The sequence below is a fragment of the Dunckerocampus dactyliophorus genome, chromosome 13, assembly GCF_027744805.1.
Source record: "Dunckerocampus dactyliophorus isolate RoL2022-P2 chromosome 13, RoL_Ddac_1.1, whole genome shotgun sequence".
NCBI lineage: Eukaryota > Metazoa > Chordata > Actinopteri > Syngnathiformes > Syngnathidae > Dunckerocampus > Dunckerocampus dactyliophorus.
The window spans coordinates 11,979,378-12,006,744 of NC_072831.1; the positions used below are offsets into that span (position 1 = coordinate 11,979,378).

At 41.8% G+C, this 27,367-nt stretch overlaps 1 protein-coding gene across 4 annotated transcripts in view; it reads right to left on the minus strand.

Annotated features, from left to right (window-relative positions):
* zfyve28 (zinc finger, FYVE domain containing 28) overlaps positions 1 to 27,367 on the minus strand; it is a 33,910-nt gene that overhangs the window by 3,380 nt on the left and 3,163 nt on the right. Inside the window, exons 2-13 of one of the 4 annotated variants that reach the window (XM_054797030.1) lie at positions 18,322 to 18,408; positions 9,341 to 9,481; positions 7,250 to 7,387; positions 6,966 to 7,168; positions 6,755 to 6,844; positions 6,576 to 6,665; positions 6,393 to 6,494; positions 4,769 to 6,247; positions 4,447 to 4,542; positions 3,205 to 3,368; positions 3,012 to 3,128; positions 2,817 to 2,921 (exon numbers count right to left, since the gene is read on the minus strand). In XM_054797030.1, the coding sequence (XP_054653005.1) occupies positions 2,817 to 2,921; positions 3,012 to 3,128; positions 3,205 to 3,368; positions 4,447 to 4,542; positions 4,769 to 6,247; positions 6,393 to 6,494; positions 6,576 to 6,665; positions 6,755 to 6,844; positions 6,966 to 7,168; positions 7,250 to 7,387; positions 9,341 to 9,481; positions 18,322 to 18,363 (2,767 nt within the window). In that variant the 5' untranslated portion in view covers positions 18,364 to 18,408. The remainder of the gene's footprint in view (positions 1 to 2,816; positions 2,922 to 3,011; positions 3,129 to 3,204; positions 3,369 to 4,446; positions 4,543 to 4,768; positions 6,248 to 6,392; positions 6,495 to 6,575; positions 6,666 to 6,754; positions 6,845 to 6,965; positions 7,169 to 7,249; positions 7,388 to 9,340; positions 9,482 to 18,321; positions 18,409 to 27,367) is intronic. The other 3 variants (XM_054797031.1, XM_054797033.1, XM_054797032.1) reach the window with 3 other exon arrangements.

A 27,367-nucleotide genomic window follows, 5' to 3' on the forward strand; every position in this document is an offset into this window, starting at 1 on the left:
GCCATGAAGAACAGTCCAACAAAGGGTACCAAGTGGTTTGACAATAAACCAGTGTTGATGTCTACTGTACATGCTCAAGAGCCAGAAGACACGTGCCAGAGATGGGACAAGAAACTGAAGCGGTATGTGACCATCTCTCGACCATGTGTTATCCGTGAATACAACTCCAAGATGGGTGGAGTTGACCTTGTGGATAGAATGATCAGCTACTATCGAATGAGTGTCCGGACAAAAAAATGGACACTGCGGATGCTGATGCACTTTACCGATCTGGCTTTAGCCAACAGCTGGCTACTGAACCGCAAAGACCTCACTCTTAATGGCACACCAAAGAAGAACATCATGCAGTTCCTTCAGTTCCGCATTGGAAGTGGCCATGACCTTATCTCAGAAAGACAATGACAACTCTGACTTTTCGGAGCCGGAAGATGACACAGAAGTTTCAGTCCAAGGGAAACAGCGTCCAGTGCAGGCAGTGCCCCAAATCTCATTCCGCAGGAAGGCTAATTCACATCTGCCAGAAGTGGTACACTCAAAGAACGCATCACGATGCAGAGCAAAAGGATGCTCAGGCAAAACTCAAGTGCAGTGTGTTACATGCAAGGTGTTCCTCTGCTTACAGGCAGATCGCAACTGTTATGCTGCCTTTCATACATAGGCATGAACATTTTCCCAAGGGGAAAAAATGTTGGAGCACTTTTGGTGTGCAAGTTTCACATTTCACACCATGTTCAGAAATTGAAATGAATAGTTCAACAGTAGCAATGAAAAATATTTTTGAAGGTTTACTTGTTTTATATCTGTCCTCCTGCAACTGATAGCAGCACTTCATATGACTTGCGTAAAGGGGCACAAGTTGTTGCTTTGAATTTTGTTTTTGCACTCGGAAAAAATGCTGCTGTGTTCAGGCAACAAATAAAGTTTTGCACATCATTACTCAATTGTGACGTTACTGTGTTCACCCAAATTTAAAACGAATGTCCTCATATGCGGACATCATTTTTCTCAGAAACTACATCATGTAAAAAGATAATTCTTTGTTTTTACACTCATCAGGTCCCAATTAGCCTAAATATCAAAGGGAAAATAAAAATGCATGCCTTGCAAGAGTTCGGGTCTTAGGAGGATAGACAGGTGGCCTCTATAGACAGGTTGGCGTCCAGTTTGAACGTTGACCAGTAGAGGAAAAAAAAGAAAAAAAAAAGGACTGCGGATAAAAGTTGTACAGCACTACTAGGCTTGTTATTATCATGGTTCATGGTTTTAATTCATCCTGAACATGCATATGAGTCAAACAGTAGCACATCACATAGTACAATTCACAATTTTGCATGTCCAAAAAGGAGTAGGAAGAAGCAAAGCTCATTTAATCCTACCCCTCATCAGTTTCACATCAGTTGCAATATATTTATTCACCTCTTATGTGTACTTTGTAGGTCTACATGACAATGTAGTGCAATCATAGCCAAGGTTTTTACTTACTAAAAGGAAGCTAGAGGCTTAATAATAACTGATAGAATATATCCACGACCCACAGAACAAAGTTGTGCTAGTAATGTCTTACGCTTGTTTTTAATATTTTACTTTTTATACGGCAGAGTTGTCATTACAGCTTTAGTTCATCAGGAAGTAACGGGAAGTGACGGTGGGCGTCCCGAGCAGGAGAGCTAGGCTCGATGCTAGCTGTGAGTTTCGAGAGAGTTGGGAAGTGTGTTTATGTTGGCGTGGATGTAAAGTCCTGCAGTGTTCTCCGCTGTTAATAAAGCAATTAAAGTGCATCGGCGACATGAGTCTCTCCTTCCCCACAACAAGTGGCATTACAGTATTGACCAGTGCACACCAGGAAATAAACGGTGTCACTTGTTACAGGCATTGCCTAGACAGCTATGTAGTGGGGCTTGTTTAACCTTTGCCTTGTGGGCAAGCAGGAAGGAGAGACGATGTTGAGAGATGTGTGTGTGTGTTCTGAGCTGCTGTCTGGTGGCCGCGTTCAATAAACAAAGTTGGCAGAAGCAACAGGAGAAGTTTCCTTCTTTGCTTCGGAGCTGAATAACACTGACAAGTTAACAGACTAGTAGCGAACAGAAAAGAAGACGGCTTTTTTTGTGTCGAATACAGAAGATGAGGACTTTGATGGATTTGTGGATGAGGATTGATCAAAAATAACGTGAGTACATTCTAAAATACTTCAATTAAGTACAACCGAACTCAGTTTTGCTCCCGCTGCCGCATGCATGCTAGCGTATGTTTTTTTTTTATTGTAGCGTCGCTGGGAGCACGTCCTGCTCCCAGCCTACTTTGCGGTAATGTTTTGGTGCAAATGCTCTTAAAGTTACATGTTTGACCAGGAAATAGAAAGCTCAAAAGAAGACGGCTTTTTTATGTGGAACAACTGACAGTTTGTGTGGATCTTGTGAATGATTGTGACTGAGCTAGGACTCAGTAATTAAAGTCTACACACGACGGCTTCATTGATTGAAAAACAAAACTTTTTCGTGCATGAAGCTTATACTTGAGTCAGTAATTTGGCCGCTATATGCGGTCAGATATTGACCAAGGGAGACAAAATGGGTGGCCGCTGGCCGCGTTGGACAGGTGACTGCTATACACAGGGTCTATAACATGTAAATTTGCTGCGGGGGATTTTTCAGTGGCTGCTATAGGCAGGTGGCATTTCTAAAAAGGTGGCCGCTCAATTTTACATAGTCAACAACAAACAGTTAACAATGACTGTTGGCATCCTCACCAAATCTGCTTCTGAGAAAAAAGGGTTGATAAAGTGAATTCCGTGTGGGTCTGTTTGTGGACATGCTGACCTTCAAAGTGGCCCTCGCGGGCCTTGGCTGCCAATTCTGATGTAGAAATGGTCTCCTGACAGAGAGCACAGTCCTCTAGTATGGCACTTCGCAGAACAGGACCTGCTGGGCACCACCGGAAAACAAACTTAAAACCAAATTGTGCTTAAATAATTGATCACCCCCACCCCCCCAGTCAACACACACGGTCCCCACCTTTCTTTTGGTTATCACTGTCTCCCTGCTCGCACTTGGTCGCCATGACCTCAAACAGGGTCTTGAGGATGCTGCGAAGGTCGCTGGCGTAGTTGGTCTGCAGCTGATCAGCAACGCCTGCATCACATAACAGAACACAGCACATGTCAACAAGAGTGACACAAAGAAGAAGAAAAGAGGCGTAGGGCTCTACCTGAAATACAAACAAAGAGGCGGTGGATGAGGTCACTGCTGCTGTGGAAGCGTGAGCGAATCTTATTTCGGGCGGCCACCTTGGCATCTTGCAGAGCCAGCTGTATCACTTCATGGTCCAGGTCCTCTGACATTCCTGAGCTTGGAGTGAGGCTGCTTACAGGGCTGGAGAAAGTCATGGAAGACAGAAGGAGAGGCCGTTTATATCCCCTAACTGTCCCTACATTATTCACACCTTCCATCCATATTTCATTAGGTGAAGATGTTGAGATTTAAGACACCAGAGCAAATACCACAGATGAAGGCTAAAAGAATGTTTGCTGCTTTTGGCCTGGTAAATACACTACACCATTTTTTCACATGACTCTAAATGACATTTGTGGCCTCACAGTATCCCCAAAGTTTTATAATCATTAGACAAATGTAGGGATGGGCGACTGATATTATCAGCAAATATTTGCAAAAAAAAAAGAAGATCTTGGAACGTACCAGTATCGTTTTTTTTCCCCAGCAGATAATGACATTGGTGCGCAAATACTATATGTCCACAGTGTGAAATAATTTCTACGTTTCGCATTCAGATTGTAAAAATGCAATTTGTGATGACTGTAATGTGTTACGTTTTGCTCTTTGCACGTAATGGAACTCCCCTTAAATAACAGCACTGTTTACGAATGAGAAACAGGCACCGTTGCACTTGCTTTCCAGCACATCACACCAAACAGGAAACAGAAAACCAAAGTAAGAGCGCAAAACAGGAAACATTGTGAAAACCAAGGAAAATAACAACTAAAACCCAACCTGTCATGCAGAACATGACATAAAGAGCTGGTTACACGAGGGGGAGTAAGGAGTCTTCCTTTAATACTTTTATTTTAATAATCACGAATTAGGAAAAAAATCTATCGCAGTCACATGCAGCATTTTGGCACTGTTTCTGTAACTTGTGTAGCATATTGCAGTATTTGTCTTATTGTGCAAAGTGTTTATTTGTGAAATGCATCCAGTGGTATCACAGTAAAAGAAGCATAATATGTTCATTACACGACATTAGTTTGAAAGAAGAGCTGCTGCCTATATATTGGCATCGGTTTGTATATCAATATATCGGATATCAGTAAGAAAGCTTGAAGAATATCGAGGACCTCAAGACAAATTGTCACATAGTCGTGTAAAAAAAAAAAAAAAAAACATTCACTTTTTTCACTGTATATTCCAACCTCACAATGCTGCTCTTAGTTACCTTGGAGTGTAAGCACTGCTGGATAGACTACATGTGGTGACCGACACACTCTCACAGTCACTACCTGACACAGAGCTGTGGGGGGAGTTGTGAAAGCTAAAACAACAGTACAAAAGAAGAAAAATAAAGAAAATATTAGAAAAAAACTCAAGCACAAACTGTGAAACTTACTAAAAACAGTCAAATGGACAAATAATGACTAAAGAAATTTGTACAACACCAAATTATTTAAGTGCATGACGAAAGAAAATAAGGCAAAATAGAATGCCATGTAAACATATCCATGTATGATAATGAAAGACTGTAAAAGAGTAAAACTTACCTGGAGCCTTTCCTACTCTTCTCTTTGGTGTCCCTTTTGGATTCTTTAATTCCTTGCTTATCAACCTCAGTCTCTGCCTTTTCAGTCGTCTCCTGGTAGTCATCCCTTCTGCTGTTGCCACGGTCCTGATTGTGATACTCTGGCCCAGGGATGCCCACCAGGCAATTCTCACAGAGCTGAGGGCTTCCTTCCTCTTCCAGGGGCTCATTCAAGCAGCGGGAGGAAGCCGGAGAAAACTGGCAGAGTCCCCTTCTACTTCTTCTAAGGGGCTCATGGCCTCGAGGGGGCAGCTGGCAAGCAGATGATTGGATGAGAGCGCCGGGGGCTGCAGTCTTGCAGTGTTTATCTGCTCCAAGAGCGAGGCCTAACCCGGAGGTGTCGGAGGTGAAGGCATCCTCATTGGCGTCTTCACAGCTCCCGCAGCAGACACACGAGTTAAGCAGGCAGTGAGTGGCCACCAGGGGGCCGCAGGATTCAATCTCTGAGGGAGAGGGCCGCGGCAGCAGCAGCTTGTCCACAGCCAGCTCTGTCAAGCTCGGGGAGCGAGGGTTGAAGATGACAGTGGCTGACAGCTTCATCCCACCCATACGATGGGCAATGACTTCTGCAGTTTCATTCATTGTACCCTCAAAGCCCACCTCCCAATCGTTGGTGTAAGGCAGAGGTTCAGAGCTGGGGACAGACGTGCATGGAGGGCGCATTGAATTGAGACAGTGTGTATTTTTGCTGCGTGGCTGTAGACAAGGCGGCTCTGAAAGAGCTTCAGGGTGCCAACCATTGCGTACAGAATCAGACCGCAGACCTGGACTACGTTGCAAAGTATGAGCAGACTTTGGTGCTTTAGAAAGCGAGGCAATACCACTCTGGACTTCTCTGGTGAGGCTGTCTCCTGCTGTGTCTAGATCTTCCATAAAGAAGACCCTGTCTTCCTCCTCTAAATAGATACCTGTCCTTCCTCGGCACCTTAGCACCCTGATAGGGGAGGCCTCAATGCTAGAGGCTCCACTGGCGCCTCCTGCCTCTCCTCTGTTGGGGTTGTGTGCTGGGGATTGACCCTGGCTCGGAGGCGACAGCAGAGTGGACATCTCATCTCCTACGCGGTACACCATCATGTTGAGCTGCTCCAGTTCTTCCTCATCATACTGCATGGAACAAGCAAGTTCAGCCTCCTCTGCCTCCTCACACAGCAGGACCTCCTCCTGCTCCCCTTTCTCTGATTCGACTTCTTCCCAGCCTTTTTCCACATCTGCCAACTCTTCCTCCTGGCTCGGGCGGACAATGACAGCCAAATGCTCATCATCACTAGGCCTCTTGGAGGCGTCTTTAGTGGGGCTGCTGCAGGAGTGATTCTCTTCAGCGGGTGTTGGTGCGTTGTTTGGGGCCTGCTCCTGGCCTGTGGTTAGCTCGCCATCCTGAGAAATGCAGAGGTTCCTCTCAAGCATTAGCAACTCTTCCTCAGTCAGAGTCTGCAGCAGGTCTCTGAAAAGACATCAAGAGTACCATCACTGTTGGTTCTAAAGCACCAGGATTTCCGATAGATAGATACTTTATTGATCTCCAAGAGAAATTCACATTTCCAGCAGCTCTGAAAAAATGTCATGACTGTATACCGTATAGACTGTACCTGATTTTCTTCAGTAAAGTACGAAAAGGTCGGAAAAGCTCAGACATGTCCTCTGCTTTTCGGTCTAGGTTGAGAGGTCCCTCTGAGTATACAACCAGCCCGCTAAAAATACATGAAAAATTCTATATGAGGACTGGAAGGAGGAGAGAAGCTGGAAGACTGCAGAAGACGGGCAACACTTACCATACAATGGCTAGTCTGGGAATTGTAAACATCAGTGCAGGCTCATAGTCATCAATCATGTCTTGTGTGAGGTAGCCCAGCTTCAGTGCTCTGGGACACAGGAAACACAGGATATTATTATTACTACTTTGTCTATACAACACATAGATTCAGTTTTAGCTGAAGTTTGTAACAGTCACCTTTCCACTGTCTCACAGAAGAGCACAATCACCTCCTGCTGTACATAATATTCTTTGGGAGACTTGACAGGCACCATGGCTGAGACATAGCTAAAACACAAGGAAAGCGAGAATATTTACTGTTGGATCAAATATGACACACATATGACGATGGCATATGTGAATCATTTTAGGGGCTGCAGCCTCAGAAGAAGGTTTGCTCCTAAATTACCTGAGTTCAAACTCAGCAAAAAGGCTGTCAAAATGTCGCAGTGCGTCCTTCATGCGGTCTGTGTAGTAGTTGAGGTCCCGCAGGGCCTGGTCTCTGGTGATGTTGCGTACCTCCTCCAGGCTGCGAGTCAGGTCCTTCGCCAGGGGCCTCATGGCTATACTTTCAATCTCCCTGTTCATAATGATGGAGCCTGCAGCCAAACACTGCACAGGACAACAAACAGTATTTTTACATCATCACATAGGGTTGTTTGTCTCCAGACTGGTGCTGGGGGAATACCGTACCTCTGCTCCAAACCACAGCTGCCCCGCCAGGTTGTCATGACGAATCTCCTCGGGGAACTTGACACAGAAGTCTCTGTTGGCTCGGTCGCAGGGGATACATTCATCCATGATCTGATTGATAATGTTGAGCACATTGTCCTGTAGAGCCGTAGAGTGACAAAAACAAATTGAATGAGCAATACATGAGTGGTCACGGTAATGGCACCCCTTTTCCCTAAGAGAGCCACTGCAGGCTTTGGAGATCATCGACTGGGAAATGAATGAAAGGACTTTGACGGGGGTATTACACCATTAGGGTCACTGGCCTTCAATAAAAACACTAAACTGAAGCGTATAATTCAAGCTGTGAAAACACAGTAACACACAGCGAGAGCTAATTAAGAGCTTATGTGCCATTGGCATGTACAAGAGCCATAGTAATGACAGAATGAGCTTTTCACTCAACTGTGGCTGCACTGTGCAGTGTAATCTTGTCAGGCACAGCACTGCGTCTTTCTTTGCACGCCTAGTGGAGGAAGATTAAAAAGCTTTGAGAAGGAAGGCTTGGTCATTGATTCCTTCACAGCTTTGAGCTGTTGGCATGTCTGTGAGCCTCTGGTAGCAGAGGAAATTGGTGATAATCATCTCGAGTACTGGCTGAAAATCATGCAGGGTGGTTAGACTGTGGCTCTTTTGATGAAAACACATGAAAGGATATACAGTATTTTCTACCATTCTTTAGTTTCTATCCATATGCATACTGCTTACAGTATCTGTGACCTGTGTTGTGTATGCCATATAATTGAATCCCTGTTCATCTAACACACACAATTTTCAGACCACTCATGTAAATATAACATGAGCAGCATGCCAGAAATCCCCAGAGAGGAACGTGATAGTAGCTGACAGTGACAGTGGCAGGTTCAAGTGCAAATTGTTGGCCTGAGTGGACTCGCCTGTTATTCTTGGGGGCTCGGTCAATGAGGTATCACTAAAGCCTAATTCATTCTTTAAAAGCTTTCAGGAGAAAAGCCAATGGAAACACACTAACATAACAAACAATACTCCAACATGAAACATACAAGAAACCAAGGTGCATATTAGCAAAGGAAAACGAGAACAGTTGGGGATGAAGTGGTGACCTTATTAAGCCCTGCCCGGTGTGCGTGTGGTGCTGGGAGGGATGCTGAAGCACAACAGGCCACATGACAACCTCCCAAAACCACCTGTAGCTCTCTCAGCATGGGGCAGTATGGCATCTGTCACTCATCATTTGCATGTTAAGCCACCAAATCTAATATATACTGTATGCTGTAGAACAACGACCTTGTGTGAAATATGTGAGTAATGTTTGAAAGAAATTGCCCAAAAAAGCCACCATCTGATATTTGCTTAATCAACAAGACCCAAAGCTTTTTGTTAAGTAGAGAGTGTGTTCTGTTGTCTTCAAAGACCCATAAATGTTCATAAAATCTTATCACATGTTATCAGCCAACATGCACCATGTAGGAACTTGGCCTAGATAAGTTAACAATGAGATCACCACGCCCAATTTTAGACCGTGGCTCATCTCTCTCTGGTCTCTATTTTGAGCTTGTAGGCCAAAAACCAAAGTCCAGCAAGGTGTTTGCTTGAAAGATTCTATAAAAAAAACATTGCATTGATGGATATGCGTGTTAAATCAAGCTGATGGTTGCCTTTATAAACACGTCAAGTGTCGTTCGTTTCAATAGTTTAAGCGCTCTGATCCATGCTGGCGCGGGGTACACAGGCACAGTTGGAGGACGTGGGTCAGGGCCTGCAATGTTTGCCTGGCATGAGCATAACCTGGATGTGTTGAATAATCAATGCAAACCAGCCACCACTGTGCATAATATAAAACATAAGTGTGGGTGCGGCACACCACGACCAGGGGACAAAATTAGGAACTGGGAATGCATGCTTGTAAGCCACCACAGTGTATTCCATTTGACACGTTCTGGGGTTTATCATGTCTTCCAATGGTTATATCTATAGTGTAGTATATCTGCTCTACCTAATGGAGAAGTTAGTAAATGATTTTTGATAAAAGGAAGTGTGAGATATTGGTGTTCTTTGCCCCTCCTGATTTACCTGGCAGGAGCGGAACTGGTTGACCAGCAGTGTACATCTTTGAGGGTCCTTCCTACCATCGAGGCTGTCAAGCTCAGTGGCCACCTGGTTCAACTCATCGTCGGCGTAGAAAAATTGAGCCAGAAGCTGCGGGTCCGTCCTCTGCACAGAATCACAAGGAATGCTGTTTAAGAACCACAACTGCTGCCTATTTAACAAAGTACTATGTGGTCCAATGTATAACAACTCATACAGGGATTGATGCATTGTTCATATATCATATGTCCCCACAGAAGGACTCACTACACGTGCAGAATAGATTACGGTAAATCAGCATTTATGAGTATACCCCTAACATGTCAGCAAGCATCATCTCAATAGTCATAGAAATGAAACCTGGATATATTTTAGAGTAGTCAGTGTATAGCTTGTATAGCAGTATCGATTTATTATTCACAGAAAATGACTCAACACAGCCATTATTATCTGAATTGCTGACAACACAACTGAGTAACAAGATAAATGTGTCTTGACTACAGTCACGCATGGTGGTCGTAACATCACGGCCTGGCTTGGGGCTGCCGGTACTGATGCGCTGCGGTTTGGGAAATATGAATTCAACATGTAATGTCACATTCTGGCCACGCAGTCTGGAGATCAGGAAGACCTGGGTTTGAATCTCCGCTTGGGCATGTCTTTGTGGAGTTTGCATGTTCTCCACGTGCTCGCATGGGTTTTCTCTGGTACTCTGGTTTCCTCCCACATTCCAAAAACATGCATGTTAGGTTAATTGGCGACTCTAAATTGTCCATAGGTATGAATGCAAGTGTGAATGGTTGTTTGTCTATATGTGCCCTGCAAATGACTGGCAACCGGTCCGGGGTGTGCCCCGCCTCTTGCCCGGAGTAAGCTGGGATAGACTCCAACATAACCCCGTGACCCTAATGAGGATAAACAGCATAGAAAATGGATGGATGTCCCATTCTGAAGCAGTGCATTAGCCATTCCTAGGGGTAACTGGGCCGCATGGCAGTTTTCCAACATGACACCGAGCCCACAGACACCTCCAAGATGACAATAGCCTTGCTGAGGAAGCTGAAAGTGAAGGTGATGAGGAGCACAAGGTATCTAACATCCACCGGCTCTACCAGTGATGTCATCATGGAGGAGTGGACGAGGATTCTAGTAACAACCTGTGCAGCTCTTGTGAATTCCATGCCAAAGTAGATAATGGCGCTCATACGAAATAGTCACACTTTGCATATGTAAGTGCTTTTTCTATAGCTGAACTTTATACTAAAACAAGCTCTTGTTACATGCCAATTGAGAAATGATGCCTTGGCTATTAAGGGGTAATTCTATGTTTTATGCATGCACACTTCAACTACACATTAGTAAAGCATTGGATTTAAAATAAAACCAGGTATATAAGACACACCACTCCCCCATTTGCCATACAAACCCAACAATATAAATCACAATTTGTAAACATAATATACAATATAAATGTATTTTGCATTTAGGGAGAGACTAAATGACATATTTAGTATTCATTGTGATAAGGGGGGTGAACAAAGGTTTTAATACAGTGAAACTCCCAGAAGAGTAGGCGTAATTAGTGAGCATGACCCTGATAGAACATTTGTGTCATTATCTCCCACCATGCACTAGAGGTATGGGACAACAGCACAGTGGAGCGAATCACGCTTCAGCTGAGTGAAAAATCACACACAGAAGGTAGGGGAGCAAAAACAAAATATCACTTAGCTGTGCTCAAAAATGAAACAAGAATGGAAGCAAGCAAGCATATTTGAGACAATATCAAAGATATTGTTAAATTGTGATTCAGACACAATCCAGGGAGGGCTCGCACAGATCGAAAGGTTAATGGATTCGAAAATGGCGACATGCATCATCACACACCACAAGAACCCAAATGACAGTACAGGACCTCAGGTGCTAAAACGGGCAGCATGACTGGGCAGACTGGAAGAAGGGAGAGACTTCCCTTTTTGTCCGCCATGTGCTGGAAGTGTTTTTTTATGACACCGACCTGAACATTAGTATTAATCGAGAACTCTCACATGTGCATTTCCCTCAAGTTTGAAGCACTTCCTGTTGCGTGATAGACTCCCTTGTGGACCTTGGCTTCTCCCTGAATATGATACACGGCGCTGTTCCTCGCACTCATGCTCATTAATAATGAAACAAACAGCAAGGAGGGAACACAGCGATATAAGCTGCAGCAGGGATGCTTGTCGCATCATTACTGTGCAGAGAAATAAATGTTTTTGGACATTTTACAAAGGCTGTTCATAACACTGAAATATGGCAGAATATTTGAATAAAGGCTGAATGGTGTGGTTATGTGGCTCTATTTATGCACAGTTAATTGAAATAATTTATGTATTCTCTGGCTATGAATGCTCTCTGTTGAATGATTGTCTATCTATTCTGTCAATGACAAAATCCATTACATCGGAGCTGCCAGTAGGCAGGCTGGACTTTACTCAACACAATGAGAGGGAGAGAGACTTTTACACAAATGTCACAGCAACCACAGAGAAAGCAGCAAAAAGAGTTTTTTTTTATCCCCTGCAAGAGTGGCGGAATTCCATTTTAAACGTCAGGAGGTATATAGGACAGTGTTCAGCGAGACAGCAAGGAGGTGTTTGAAACAGATGCCACCCTAAAGCCTCCTCCTGCTGCATTCCTCATACAAGAGGGAACATTCCTGCAGCACTGCATCATGGGAGAGAAAAGGGAGACAATGTTCAAGACGTGCTGATCTCTCCAAGATAGGCAGTAACACCCAAGCTGCTTCATCTACAGACTTTGTATACCATGAAATAGCAATTCATCTAATATTATAGACGAGGCTTAATGGCTTGTTTATTCTGTCTATGGCTGCTGCTGCAGTCTTGTGTTGCCTTGTGAGAGATGTGTCTGTTCAAGCTTGAATAATAATATAATTATAGTCTTTGTTTCAAATCAATAATATTGTCAATGAACACGCTGTAGGCCAACAAGCTGGTTATTAGTGTCCCTAAAAGTTTACATTTTAATAATATAACAAAGCATTTGCAATGCCTCCTCATACAACTGCACCTTTCACGAAGTCTCAAAATTAGCATTTTTTAAAATAATGCTTTTTATGTGAGTTAAAGGTAATTTCTTCAGAGCTATGCAACTGTCAATTACAACAATTCCGTCAACATTTGAAATTCAAAACACAAGATGACACTGCTTTACTTACTCTAGATCTGTTTCGCTTTTCAACAGCACTTTGACTTCCTTTAGCCTCAGGCGTTGATGTCAAAGGTTCCGTTGGGCTAGCTGTTGGACTCGGTTTCTCAAGTCATACAGGATGTATAAGTCATAAAGAGATATTTATGCTAGGCACAGCTGAAGGCACGGTGGCCTAGTGGTTTGCGTGTTGGCCACACAGTCAGGAGATCAGGAAGATCTGGGTTCGAGTGTCCGCTTGGGCACTTCTGTGTGGAGTTTGCATGTTCTCCCTGTGCGTGCATGGGTTTTCTCCGAGTGTTCCGTTTTTTTTTCCCACATTCCAAAAACATGCATGTTAGGTTAATTGGCAACTCTAAATTGTCCATAGGTATGAACGTGAGAGTGAATGGTTGTTTGTCTACATGTGCCCTGCTGGCACATACAGACTGGCGACCAGTCCAGGGTGTACCCCGCCTCTAGCCCGAAGCCAGCTGGGATAGGCTCCAGCATACCCACGACCCTTGTGAGGATAAGCGGCATAGAAGATGGATGGATGGATGGACAGCTGAAGGTTTCAGTCTTGCCTTGTATCCCAGCTCTCTGGCAATACTGCACACTTCCTTAAAGCAATCATTGTTGATATGCGCTGAGCATAACAACGACCACTTCAATGGCCCTTTTCATACTCTTGTGTTGCTGAATAATTTTGTCCCGCTCTTCCCAACTTTATCATCTTTCGGACAATTAAAAAGGCAAACACTGTAAGTCTTGCCATTACTGTACCCTCCCGCAATACAAAGTATTGTCTTTCTCAATAAAAACGTCCAAAAAATTAGCTTAAAACTCTTGTGACGTTTACAGGCGATTACACAGAAAACAATATTCTGACAGGAAGTCTTACCGGTATGACGTCACTACTCAAGGGGCTAGGGGAGCATAGAGACTGTCTTTAAAATTTCTTATTTTGAAAATTAATTTATTTACATTTATGAAATTTATATGTATTTTATGCAAAAAATGTGTGCTATTTCCTCACTTTGTCCATGTTTAAGAATTTGGGATGACCTTTATGAATTAAAATGGGATGGCCCAATGTCACACTGAATGTTCTGAACTCCGGTTTCCATGAATGTGCCAAATTGAGGATAAAAACCTGGACATCCCCACCAATGACAGCTCTACCTTGAATTAAGTCAGGACATGATTCAGCATACTCTTGTCCCCTGTGGTGTGTCCTGTGACTCCCACTGTCAGTCGTCCTGGGTGACCTCTCTGAAGATGCAAAACTACTGTTAGACCTACAAATCCACAAGGACACTGAACCTTCCGCCCGTTTTGTAATAAGTAAATTAGTAAAAGGTAACAGACATTCAAGTAGCTGCCACTGCGCTATCAGCATTTTTGTCATTTCTACATTCCCGATGAGCTGCAGAGTCTACACTTCTTTTTCATTCCAAGTGTGCAGGCAATGAGAGCTATCACACAGACACTTGAAGACCATCCACGCCACTGATTTGTGCACACTGATGCCTTTTAAGGACTAAGAGAGACCTTACCTACTCTTTTCAAAGCCCTGTTTGCCGCCATCCTACGATCCCAGACAAATCTTTTAGGTGGACATCAAACTCAGTTATTATTCAGGATTCAGCATTGAAAGCAGCAGTGAGCTGAATGGTTTTAGTTACAAAGAGAAATTTCCTCTGGTGTTAACATTTTTTTTTTTCAGGACGTGAGAATTGTATAGCTCAAGTGTCATTTCTGTTCATTTCACAGATGTGTGATTCAACTACAGAATGCGCAGGAATATCACCACAGTTCTAATCTATTCTACTCAGATGGACAAAGATTTGCATCAACATCAGACAACTAGAATTAAACTTACTCCACTGGCTCAGAGTGATCCACCCATCTGGAATGATGGCTTAATCTGTGCCTCTTCTTCGTAGCCTGTCCTGATGTGATATTTGGACGAGGCAATGACGTCTGTGTCTGCCTCTCGGTCTGGCAAGACAGCACACACGGGTGGATTTGGCTAAAGGCGTGCCCGAGGTCCCTTGACTGTTGTGCGGCAATACGTGGAGACACCCTGTTTGCCAGATCCACATGGAACCTCTTATACAACAAATAAACTGGTTATACAATCCCAAATTGGCTTGATGATTTGGCGGTACAATGAAGAAGTTGTATTTTAGGTTTACAAAATCACATCGGGTGAAATGCAAGATTCCCTTGACTTGAAACCCAAGTGATTTAGATAACGTGTTTACAGATATGGCGAACAATGGTTGTTCAATGCATTCTGTTGCTTTAGGGCAGGGGTGGCCATCACGTCCATCGCGAGCTACCGCTACCGCGAAGGTAGTTTGGATCGATCGCATAAACGTCACTTCATAGGTGTCAAATGACATCAGTCAGCTGTCATTAAGCTCCCCCCACCTGATTCACTCTTCCCTCCCCTGCAGCAATATGAACTCCAATATAGAAGTTTTTCTTTCTTCTGTTTCTTAAACTATTATTTCATGATGAATTGGAAAAAGGCCTGTTGCTAAAACCTTTTTAATATGTTGCCTTTACTTCAGCTGCATTGTCTTTTGCATAATCATTTTCATTTCTTGTATATCGGTGATGTTTGATAGCAAATGCTAACTGGACGTAACACATTAACTGTGTGTCTAATGAACTTTACATAGCTATTTGGACGAACATATTACCGGTACTCAGGTTATGTACACAACTATTGAGGAATTACAAATAATTATTTTTATGTGAAATACTAAAAATTAGTATAGAACTTTAAAAGTTATGTGTTTTATGGTAAGAGATAGATCATGTTGGCTTATAGCTTGCATGCTGAAAAAGTGTGTGCGCGCCAATATACTCATATTTAGCAAGACAGTAAATACATACTGTATTATCTATCGGTATATTTATAGTGGGTGGTAGATCTTTGGTATTTTTGGGTCATTTTAAAAGCAGCTCGCAGGCTAAAAAAAATGTGAGCACCCCTGCTTTAGGGGCATGAAATCTGACAAAGTGCCTTGAGTGTTACCACTTATCTGTTGGACCAGATGTCGACAAGTTCAATTTGAAAAAAATCTGGAGTTAGGAGTTAGAATGTACCCAAATCTCTATTTCTGCTCGAGGCTAGCAGCTCAAGGAAGCAACAAACTGAATGCACATTTACAAATGTACATCTGTACATCCAAAGGCTGACAATGACAGCAACACTACAAACAAATGTACCTTTATGCTGCCATGATTCTTTTGTGTGAGGACGACCCACAGCCACTCTGCCGTCGCAGAGGATGTGCGTGGCTCACATCGAGGCTAATTCTGTCCACATTCCTTTCACTGTTATGAACAGTGACAGAATGAAGACACTGAGCAGGCTGCTGCAAATTATGCACAATGACAGCCGTGGATGGAGCAAGAGCATGCAAAAGCACACATCTTTGTGTGATTTGAACTGTCCGGAAAAAGCCCAGCTCAGAGATATTTGTGATGGTGACAGTAGATCCCAAATGTCAAACAGTATCTATACATTTGTTTGTAAAGTTTCATAATTTCTAAAACCAAATCCTTGGCGTGTCTATCTCCACTCCCTCCGTCCATAAGGTGGCACTTGCACTACCTTACTTGAGAGGGCTGTGTCAGAGCAGAGCAATTTTTCTCAATTGCAAAATCGATGTGCAGAAATCAGGGGTCTCAACCTCAACTTAACTGTGGGCTGCGGAAGGTAGAGTCTGGGTATATTCAGTCTGGAATCACATTTCAACCAAGTGACTAAATTGTCAACAAATATCACCGAAAGCTGTCACGAGCCTGAGAGATGGTAGGCCACAAGTGATAATCCTCACCCTCACTGCAGGACATTTATAAAACTAAAGTCCTACACAGAACAAACAACCTCATCAAAGACAGCACACATCACAACACTCATTATTCACACTCCTACCGTCAGGCAGACCCTACAGGAGTTTGAAGTCCAGGACCACAAAACTGGCTAAGAGCTTTCACCCACAGGCCATCAGACTTCTCAACGAAGCACTCACACACGCCGCACACAACACACACACACACACACACACACACACACACTCATAGCACTTTATTTATTTATTTGTATTTATCTGTATTAATGTCTCTTCTGTTGTTGTTGCTTAATTTATTGGTATATATGTTTATGTTTCTTATGTTCTTATTCTTTCTTGTGTTTTCTTTCTTTTCTTGGGAGAATGAACAGAATAAGAATTTCATTGCATAGTATAACTGCCTGTTTTACTATGCACATGACAATAAAACTCTTGAATCTTGAATACTTTGTAAAACATAAATATAAAAGTACTATATAATATTGTGGCATCTGTGAGTCACACGGGAGATGATCAGAGACAGCCCAGCTTTTTAAAGGGTCCCTGACATTATTTATCAAATTTGCTTATATGTTATATATTGTTTGTAATTATGTTCTACATTGTTCGATTTTTGAAAGCGAACGGGAAATTCACAAAAATTACTTTTATAGTTCATGGAAAGCTAGCTCTCGCAGTTCGGCCTCATTTGGAGAACTTGCAGAAAATGGACTTAAGCCTTAAGAGACGAAGCGATGGTTGGTCGCCTTCAAAACACAGAATGATAAGTGCAAATTACTCTGGAGTTGCTTATCTTTTAATTATTGTTTTAAATCAGCTTCTTAATGAGCGTAAAGGGTTTTTATACCCTGTTGTATATGAGGCCGCATGACGAGGATGAATCTTTGCCGGCGTTGTCGGCGTCGCCCCCCAGAGTAAACATATCGCTGTGAATAACATGTATAATGCTTTGCAACCTTGTCGCTACCGTGGAATAGCATTTAGAAGACATTATGTAAACAAGACATTACTTATTCTCTTGTGCCAACTTTGACGTACAGTAGTGACGAATCAGTTGTCAGTGAAATGATCACTGCAAAGAATAGACCTCGAGGTGGGCATCCGTCTGTCTCTCGTTCTCTACACTTGCTATAAACATCCGGCAGCAACACAATGATTAGGCATGACTACTATTTTGATGAAAAATATACTGAACCAAGTGGATGATCTACCTTGAGAAGCGTTTCTTTACTCTGCTTTAGCTGAGAGGTGTTACCCCGATTATGTCACTGACGGAAATTAGGCTGAGCTGCGAGCTAGTTCGTCATGGCTGGCACCATGAACTATAAATGTAATTTTCACGAATGTAGAACATCATTACAAACAATATATAATATATTTAAGCAAAGTTGATAAATCATGTAAGCAACCTTTAAAGAAAAACTGCACCTTTTTTTTATTTTGCCCATCATCCACAATCCTTATGGGAGACATAAACACATGTCTCTTTCCTGTGCATTCTAAATATATAAAGAAAAGAGAAAAGAAGAGAGAAATGTTAAAATGTTTCACACAGGGCCATGTAGGTTTGGATTTTTTTTCTCCCTTAATAATAAAAAGTTTCATTTAAAAAGTGCATTTTGTGTTTAGTTGTGTTGTCATTGACTAATACTGTTTGATGATCTGAAACATTTAAGTGTGACAAACATGCAAAACAATAAGAAATCAGCAAGGGGGCAAACACTTTTTCATACCACTGTATCTCTAAGTGGTAGTAGAGATGGTGTCTACTTCTCACACCCACCAATAAAAGTTTTCACCAAAAAGCCTTTAATTAGGGTGTGCACTAATTACTGCCAATGAGACATGTGGTGTCTAAAATGACTGCAGTCTCATGTGATGAGAAACCGCTCTGTGTGCTACCTTTAAATCTGACATCCTCCACGGCCATTTCCCTTCAATCATAGTTTCGCCACACCAAGCTCAGCGGGCTCCCATTCCTTCCAGAACCTGCGATGAATTTAAAAAAGCCTTCAATCACCTCTGCACTAGGGTCAGCGCCCTAAATCCAGGCAAGTGACACCAAATCAATTACTGCATTGCTGACGGGTAAGCAGAATGAGACATCCACAAAGAGCCACAGAAAGCAAGCTAAATATGAAGCCACGCTAGGCACTGCTCAGCAGTTTGCTGCTCTTGCCTCCGCCCTCACTCAATAGACTGTGCGCCGACAGAAGCTCCTCTACAGAGACGGGCCGCTAATTGCTTTGCCTGGCCTCAGTTCCACTTGCAGGTTGCAGCAAGAGTCACAAACAACGCGATGCACTGAGGCATGACAATTGAAGGTGATGTGCAAACAACAAGCTATGTTTGCGAAGAAGCCACAGCTCTAATTAAAAATATGTTGATGAAATGTAATGTTCAAACTATCTGATGCAATTAGCAGCTACTTTCATTATAAACTGCTCAGCGCATTATCATCATGTCTTTTAAAGTAAGCTGTAATATAAACATCAGTCACGACGACAGTGCTGACCTGCCTCGACAATCCAAACAAGTTTCAGTCAGGTGTTTCATGAGATTTAAGAGAGAACTGCTGTTGGCGTTTTAACCATGTGTCATCACCACCTCTTTTCAGAATCAGTTTAACCTGCTGCATGTTAAGTAGGGCCCACACGGTTGGCAACAGAGCTGGCTGCTAAAAAGCACATAGATAATAAAACACAAACAAAAATCATGTTTAGCAGAAAATATCACCTGTCAACAAGCTGGCTTTGCATTTTGATGGTGTCGACAAACATATCCAAACCATTTTTCACGCTACCTGGGGAATGATTTAAACTTTCTAACAATGGAATAGATATATCTACAGCATGTGGACTCATATCAGGCTGTTGTTGACAATGCTTCCTATTAACCTCAAAGTGACTTGTGTTCACCTACATCTATACACAGGTATCCCTTCTATTATCACTTCTTTAAATTAACATTGGCATTATTTTACTGGGCCGCACGGTGGTCTAGTGGTTAGCATGTTGGCCACACACAGTAACAGTCTGGAGATCGGGAAGACTTGGGTTCGATTCTCCCTTGGGCATTTCTGTGTGGAGTTTGCATGTTCTCCCCGTGCGTGTGTGGGTTTTCTCCGGGTACTACGGTTTACTCCCACATTCCAAAAACATGCATGTTTGACGACTGGTGACTCACCAAAGGTATGAGTGTGTGAATGGTTGTTTGTCCTTATGTGCCCTGCAATTGGCTGGCAACCAGTCCAGGGTGTACCCCGCTTGTCGCCCGAACTTAGCTGGGATCGGCTCCAGCATGCCCCCGCGACCCTAATGAGGAGTTGGATTATTTTACTGCTTTGATATCCATAATAAGGTATAGCGGCCAAGAAGAAAATGTCAGCTATCAACTCGGTTCAGTGGGTGGGAATGGGGGGGGGCACATTAATAGACAAGGGGCAAATCCATCGGTATGGGGAGCACTGTGTGCCTGTCACATTGACAGATGAGGTCGTCTCCTGGATGTCTTGGGACAACAGGAAGCTGAGCAGCTGAAGGGAAATATACAACTTTAGCCTTGTCGCACACTCTCACTCTCTCTCACCATCACTCACTAGGGGAAGTTAGTCATTGATGAATGCCCAAACCCGCGCAGGGCATACTACAAAAGTGGATGCCAAGTTGACAGTCCTGTTGAAGTCTAGTGTCCTTGCTAATAACCATGTTTTCTATCTCCCTCACTTTTTTTCCCAAATGTCTAGAGAAGAGGTGCTCAAATGGCCACTCTATGTTCTTTAAGTTACAGGTTTTCATAAACGAAAAACCTCCTTCCTTCTCTGACCCATCCCTAGCTAAATCAGCCCAAACCTTGTATATGCCCACCAATGTTCCCTCTAATTTTTCAAGTGTCTGAGCATACACAAAAACAACCTGGGCATTCCTTGGACCTCTGTGAGCGGCATCAGACGTGCACACTATAGTCTCGCAAAACCTGAGTTTGCTCAAGAACTGAGAACTTTGATTCTGTTATCCTGTTGTATATGAGTGGTTTCAAACAGACGGCAAGGAGGATTCCAAAATGTAGCTTTTATTCTATACCTCAATAAGCCATGGTCTCATACAGTTAACCATCTGAATCTTGTAGAAAAGCCCTAGTTTATTATTTTATTTTCAATTAATTATCTTGTTTACCATTTATATTGTTAAAGACTTTAATTAGACTTTAATTTCCCTATTTGACTTTCACTTTCTGTTTTAAAGCAGCCCGTTGTGGCACTATTTCATCCTGAAAATGTACTTGACATTGATGCCGTGTGTTGTATATGTTTACTTTTGTCTTTATTCAAATAAAATGAAATTAACTCACAGCCGACCTTTCGGTCCCTTCAGCAACACAAACTCGGCGTAACACTTTCTGTATGCGGTACGTCCGGCCATGAAAATAAAAGCATGGCAGTAAAACATGCAGTTACGCCACACATTCATTCCACACTTTTCACTCATAAAAACTGTCTTGCTACTTCGGCTTTGCAGCATGTTTTATAAAGCAGCGCTTTTGCAGACGCTGTTGCGATCCATGTTTTATGAGCAATTCACATCGAGAATATTTTTCGGCAACCAGATTCAAACAAACAGCCATGAATGCACGCGAAGAAAGTGACCTATTCCCAGCATAAAACAATAACAACATTTACTGATTTATTGTGATGAGTATTTGTTTTACTGGCGGAGATAGCCACTGACAGCTCTATGCACACTGCATAAAGCCGAAGATGAGTGACAGCAATTGCTGTTTAGCTAGCAATTTGTCATGAAAACCCATATTATTATTCGAAGATTCATAGTGACGCTGCAATCAAAGATGACCCTTTGGATTTATTGTTGCATGCTACAACAGACACCACACTACCCGCCTAACGCATCATAACGAAGCTAGTTACGAATCAACACTTCATTAGTCCAGCACTAGTTTGGCAAATATAGAAATATGCCTTTCAATGTTATTTTTCACAGCTAAAAGAATAAGATTGGCAAGTGTTTTGGTGTCATGAGCCCTTTAATGTTGGGTTGTTGTAATATATGACATCTATTACATCGGAGAGTTCCAAGTGCAAAGTTACAGTGTATATGTAAAAAGTGGATAAAGTCTACAATAGCACTTCTCAGCTCATTAGCCTGAAAGCTACAGACACACAAAACGACGTGTTCCCAGGAGGGCTTAGTAAAGGAACATTTCAACTGTCTAAATTCCAGCAACGTGTCTAACACACATCGAACAGTATTGTCGGACCTCTGAGACTTATTAAAAATTGTTGAATAAAAATATAATATGTGTCCCTTAAAGAAAAACAAGATCCCCTTGCAAGATGTGGACAATAAAGAAACTATGAACGCATTAACAGCTTTAAAGGATTAAAAGGAATGTGGAGAAACCTGTATTTCCTGGCTTTAGGTCAAGTTAACTATTGCAACCCCACTGCAGGCTTTTTATTGTTTTACATGACTCTGTACTTCAACGAGACAAACACATGGTGTCCTTTAGTGAGCTACCACAAGCACCAGGATAAAGGGGATTGCATGGGGCAAAAGGAAGTCCTCCCTGAGTGGAAACTTATCCGGAAACACAAATAACTCTGCTTCAGTCAAGGAAAGATCCTGATACCACGCTTGGCTTTCTTCGTGTTTATGTAAAATGAAAACATTAGGGCAGGGCGATATGGCAAAAAAATGATCACAATATATTTTTTCACATCATCCGATTTTTATTGTTATCACAAAAAAAATGATAGTTTTTAACCTGCCAGCTTTAAAGCAACTGTACTAAAAAAATATAGAAACTACAGGGTGTATCAAAAAAGTAGACTCTCCAAAAAGTAGCCACCAGAGTTACAATTGGATATTTTCATGAAATTTCTTTACTTCCATACAGTATGTTGTATCATCCTACGGTCCATACCAAAATGTATTGCATAATTACATGCATGACTGAACACAGTCCTGTTTTCCGGTGGGCAAAAAAAAAATTCCTCCAAAAAATTCAAGTGTTAAAATTTTAGGAAAAGTCAAACTATGATGCAGAATGAGAAATTTTGTTCTTTCCTAATGTTCTTAATGAGACTATAGGTGTGCGCCTTAGAATAATAAACTATGCAACGATTCAATTTTGAGGATTTTTAGCTCGTTGTGGGCTACGGCAGAAACAGTGATCCATGTTATTATGATTATTAATGGCTTATACTGTATTTGTATTTGAGTTCATTTAGCCATTTTTAGGCTTGACAATACTTAATTTGGGCAAAATTCTATACAATTTACTTAAATATGCATTTTTTTTTAAAATAACAAGCCGTAGTCAACCACAAAACTTTAACTGTAACCAGTAACTTTTGAAAAACCGCGATAGAGGGAGCGATGTTCTAACAATGATGTAGTGAGGGACGACTGTACTTACAACACATTAATAGAATTTGCACAATCCAAAAGGAGCAGTGGTGAGCGCTGGGATGATCTTCAGCATCGACAGACTTATTGACTCATAATGGCTAGTAAAAAATCATCCAAAGTGTGAAAATATTTTGAAAATGTTACATGATTCCAAGAAAGTAAAGTGCAACTTGTGTCAGCAGTGTCTTACCTATCATGCGACAACCAACATAGCATATCGTTTAGAAGGGTAAGGCTGTTACACCAACTTCATTTTATATCCTGACTGTGGATCTTAATCCAAGAAATTAGGCTGCTAACTGAGCGTTTTGGCAAATTGTTTTCGAAGTTATGCTGTTCCTATTCTATGAGCACTTTGCTGATGTGTGATATGCCCACTTTCCGAAAGCGACCATGTTTCAGTCTTGTTTCCAAGTTTCCTTAACGCCTTTAGCTCCATGTTTAGCTCCGCATTTGGTCATTGTGTTTACTTCTCTAGCAATTTTCAAACGAGTCGGAAAAGGTCGACTCTGATTGGCTGTTGTCACTAACATTTCCGCCATGTTTGATGGCGTACACATGCTACCAGCTGATTCACCTGTAATTGATCACAATCACATAATCGCCCAGCCCTAAATAAGATGCAGCGCATAAATGTCACAATACTGTACTGTAAATGGGTTGAGCAAACTTGCTCTCCATTTTTTTTATTTCAGGACAATTAAGTAGCCAGAACCTCCCTCTCCATGCTCTTGTCATGTTATACCAGCCCATACTGTATAATTACTTTTGAGCTTTGCTTTTCCCTCGCATTGAAGCAGAACAGGTTGCTTAAAACCCACAGATAATCACGTTAACTCCTACCTTGGCAGTGACTTGACAGAAAAGGAATAGTTCACCACTTCAGAGGCAATTCCATTCATGGCTGTGACAATACTCTCTGTGTGCACCAACACTTACATCTAATCCCAACAATGGCCACAAAAACACCGCTGTGTCAACAGTACAGTAATAGGGGGACAGAAAATAGAATGACAGGTGAGTGTATGTGGGCAGGAGGATGGGAGCTAATTGCCTTTCTATCCTTATAGAAAATCAGGTAACTACCACTGGCTGCCATGTCAAAGGGGAGCTCTTCTATGTGCAGAGGGTACTCAACTTCATTACAAATGCATCAACTGACAAAAGATTTTTAGCTAAAACAAACATGAGTATAGTGGCACACTGCAATGATTGCACCATTTTAAATTCCAACAACGTTTTTGGAATAAATATGGCTAGCACAAAATCCCGGAGAATGATGACTTCTCCAATTCTCACAAGACCTAGCACTGTTCAACCAGCATCAAAGCATCAACTCTGCTGATGTATTGTGCTTTTTCTTGGACTTTTTGGTGTTTTTTTGTAAGACTAGCCCCTTTCACACTCATTTACACGCACTGAAACAGTCAGCTTTGGGAAATAGTTCACACTCCCTATTTCTTAACTTGTCCTAGCTTTAATTCCATTGTTGGCCAAACGTGTGCCTCCGAAACACTAGGTGACTTTTAATGTCAATTTAGCTTGTTTAGCTGTGTGGTAGAGAAAGAGAATGCTACTGTCATGGTAGAATCCAGCTGGTGAAATGGATAACATAGCTTTCTACACCACTGGAGGAGCAGGGGTGGTGTCAGCCATGTAAAACGACGTTGCAGCTGAGTGCAACACTTGTCATGCACAAATTTCCCATGCTGGTAGAGAATTGGGAAGGTTATACGACCAACCTTTATTGCGGAAATGAAGCCGCATCACACGTGAAACTCCCACGGGACGTCCGAAAGTCAAGAGCTTTAACAGGAAAGAGCCAGCCCTGTTGGTGGTGAGTAATGTCGGGGTTAAGTGCTTAATTGAGCACCTCGGACCTCGCTATATCATGCCTAGCCGCTATTACGGATGACACTATAAAGTACATGCATAAAGAAGTAAATGTGTGAGTTTTTCTCCCTACTGTTGCTGCCTGTTGTTTTATGAATAATATCACTTGATCAATCCTTTTCAAATATTACACACTACAGTGTAAATCATAAATGTATGATTCGTACTTCTCTAATATTCCACTCTACAAAATAATAAAAGTATGATTTGTGCTGATATCGGATCAATAGCAATAGCACCGATATTCAAGGTTGCTATATCGGTATTGCATCGAAAGTGAAAAAGTTGTCTCGGGACACCCCTTACACTTGTTATTTCCTGTTATTTCTTGTCTGTTATTACTAACAAAATACAGACATAATTGCATTTTGAATCCAAAGATGAAGTTTCCGTGTTAAAATGCAGTTGTTGGATACATTTCTGCGCACTGGGATGTGATTGGGCGGCATGTCACATATTGAAGCTGGTTTCTTCCAGAACATTCTGCCACTAATTAAACAGGTAGGCTTCTATTATATCTACATACTTGAGTAGCTTTAAGTAGTAGCTTTGTCTCCTTGTTGGTGTAAACAGTCACCATCCCACCCACTCCGCTTTGTGAATTTAATGTTGTTAAGAGCGGCGTCATGAGACTCCAAGGCGAGTGCCGCATGCCCGCACCAATGACACCAATCAACTGATGTTTATACATGCAACGGATCTGGTTTCCAGTCGTACAGTGTAGCTAGTGTTAAGTAACACTATGCAAAGCTAGCCATATGTAGCAAAGGAGGGATAGCACCTTTAAGTGGATCCTTAAAATGAGCAAGGTGCATCTGATACATTACGTCATCATTCAAGACTGTTTAAAAGTGTTTTATGGTTTTAACGTAACAGTGTTAACTTATATACGTATACTTTTCAAAGGTAAGATAAGAATGTTACTTAAAATATTGCCTTTACAGTAAATGAAGGATTTATAACGGCAAGTTAGAATGTGTAATGGATTCTATTTCCATTATTCCCAACGGGAATAATTGGACGTTTCTCCCATAGCTAATATAAGATAAACACAGCATGCACACAGCTATAAACCACAAATTACAATTATAGTGCATTGACAACCTTTTTATGGGCAGCTCTTATGCCAATTTACTGTGCAGGCACATTAAAATACATTTCACTGTAAGTGGCGAGTACAGCGCATACGTTTTAAGATTTTTCTATCACGTAAAACAAGTTTAATTAATACATTTGATTTATTATCGTTTTTTATGAAAATGTTCAGCAATACCATTTGTACACTCATTCTCCAGGAGTGGGTACATTTGAATAATGTACAGTACAAGTGTTGCACAAGATTTGTTTCAATAGGAGTTACTCACACAGTGGTCGCTATAAATAGCATGAGTACAGAATTACTGTCAAGCATAGACCACACAGATCATTCTTGATCGACCTCTGGCGAACAAACACGCTGCTTTTACTCTGGGACAAACTAAACATACAGTGATGATAAAGCACATACTGTATATATTGAGCAACTTGCTTCATACATATAGTTTGTTGGATTAAGTGCATTTCCTACACCTAAAAGTTTTGTAAAATAAAGTCCCCTCACTTGTCAAAAGTGCTGCAATTGGCATATTTTAGGCCGTTCATTTAAAAAGGCACCCAAGGCTTCAATGCCTGCTCTGCTTGCATGATTTCAAGAATTACAGCATATCCAATACTCTCTTGACTGCAAGTAGCAATGGCTGGACCTGGGACATGCTGATTTAGCAGGACACTTACTTTTCCCAACCATCAGTGTAGTCAGATTTAAGGGATCATCAGATGCAGGATTAAAATCCACTGTTCAACAATTAATAATTTGTACTTGAACTCTGCTTGTTTTTCACAAATAAATGGAGTAGGAAATGTCAGTGTTATATTTGGTGATACCACTTCCCCCTCTCCCATAAACACATTATAATGGGACTGTAAATCCACTTGTTAATGCACCTGGTCTGCCAGATTATAAGTAGACGTAGCACAATGTTGCCAACTTAGCTACAGTACATTGCCGCAAGTAATCAGCAAGTAATCAGACTCGAGATTTTTTTTTTTTTTAAGCGGCAAGCAACAAAAAGACTTTTGGTGAAGAAACTTTTGCTGACTAAAACAGAGTGGGTCTCGAAAGGGTGAGACGTCTCCTGGTATTTAACTGGTTTAAGAGTTGCAAAGGTATGGATGTGTTTTCAAGTTCAAGAACACGTTTGTCTTGCCTTCTGTTTGGTGCATTTATGAAGCAATGGCAGCATCAGAGAAAGTTATATACAGTATAAGAAGGATCATCCAATCCGTGTTTTATGCTGCCGATTTCTATACCGATCATCTAGGAGTGAGATCGGCCGATACCGATCACATGGATTAACTGTACATTTTTCAATTTGTTTTTTACGAGTGGTATTGGCCAGAGCTGCCGTTAGACAATTCCAAGGGCCACTGGCATATAGGTAATTATTAAAGAATAAACGTTTGGGCAAATTGTCTTTTTGGTCTTTGTGTGAAACAATTTTGGTACTTTTTGACACAAACCTGAATTTAATTTGAAGCATGTTTTGGAGTAACATGAATACATGGGAAATTAACTGTTCAATATATAT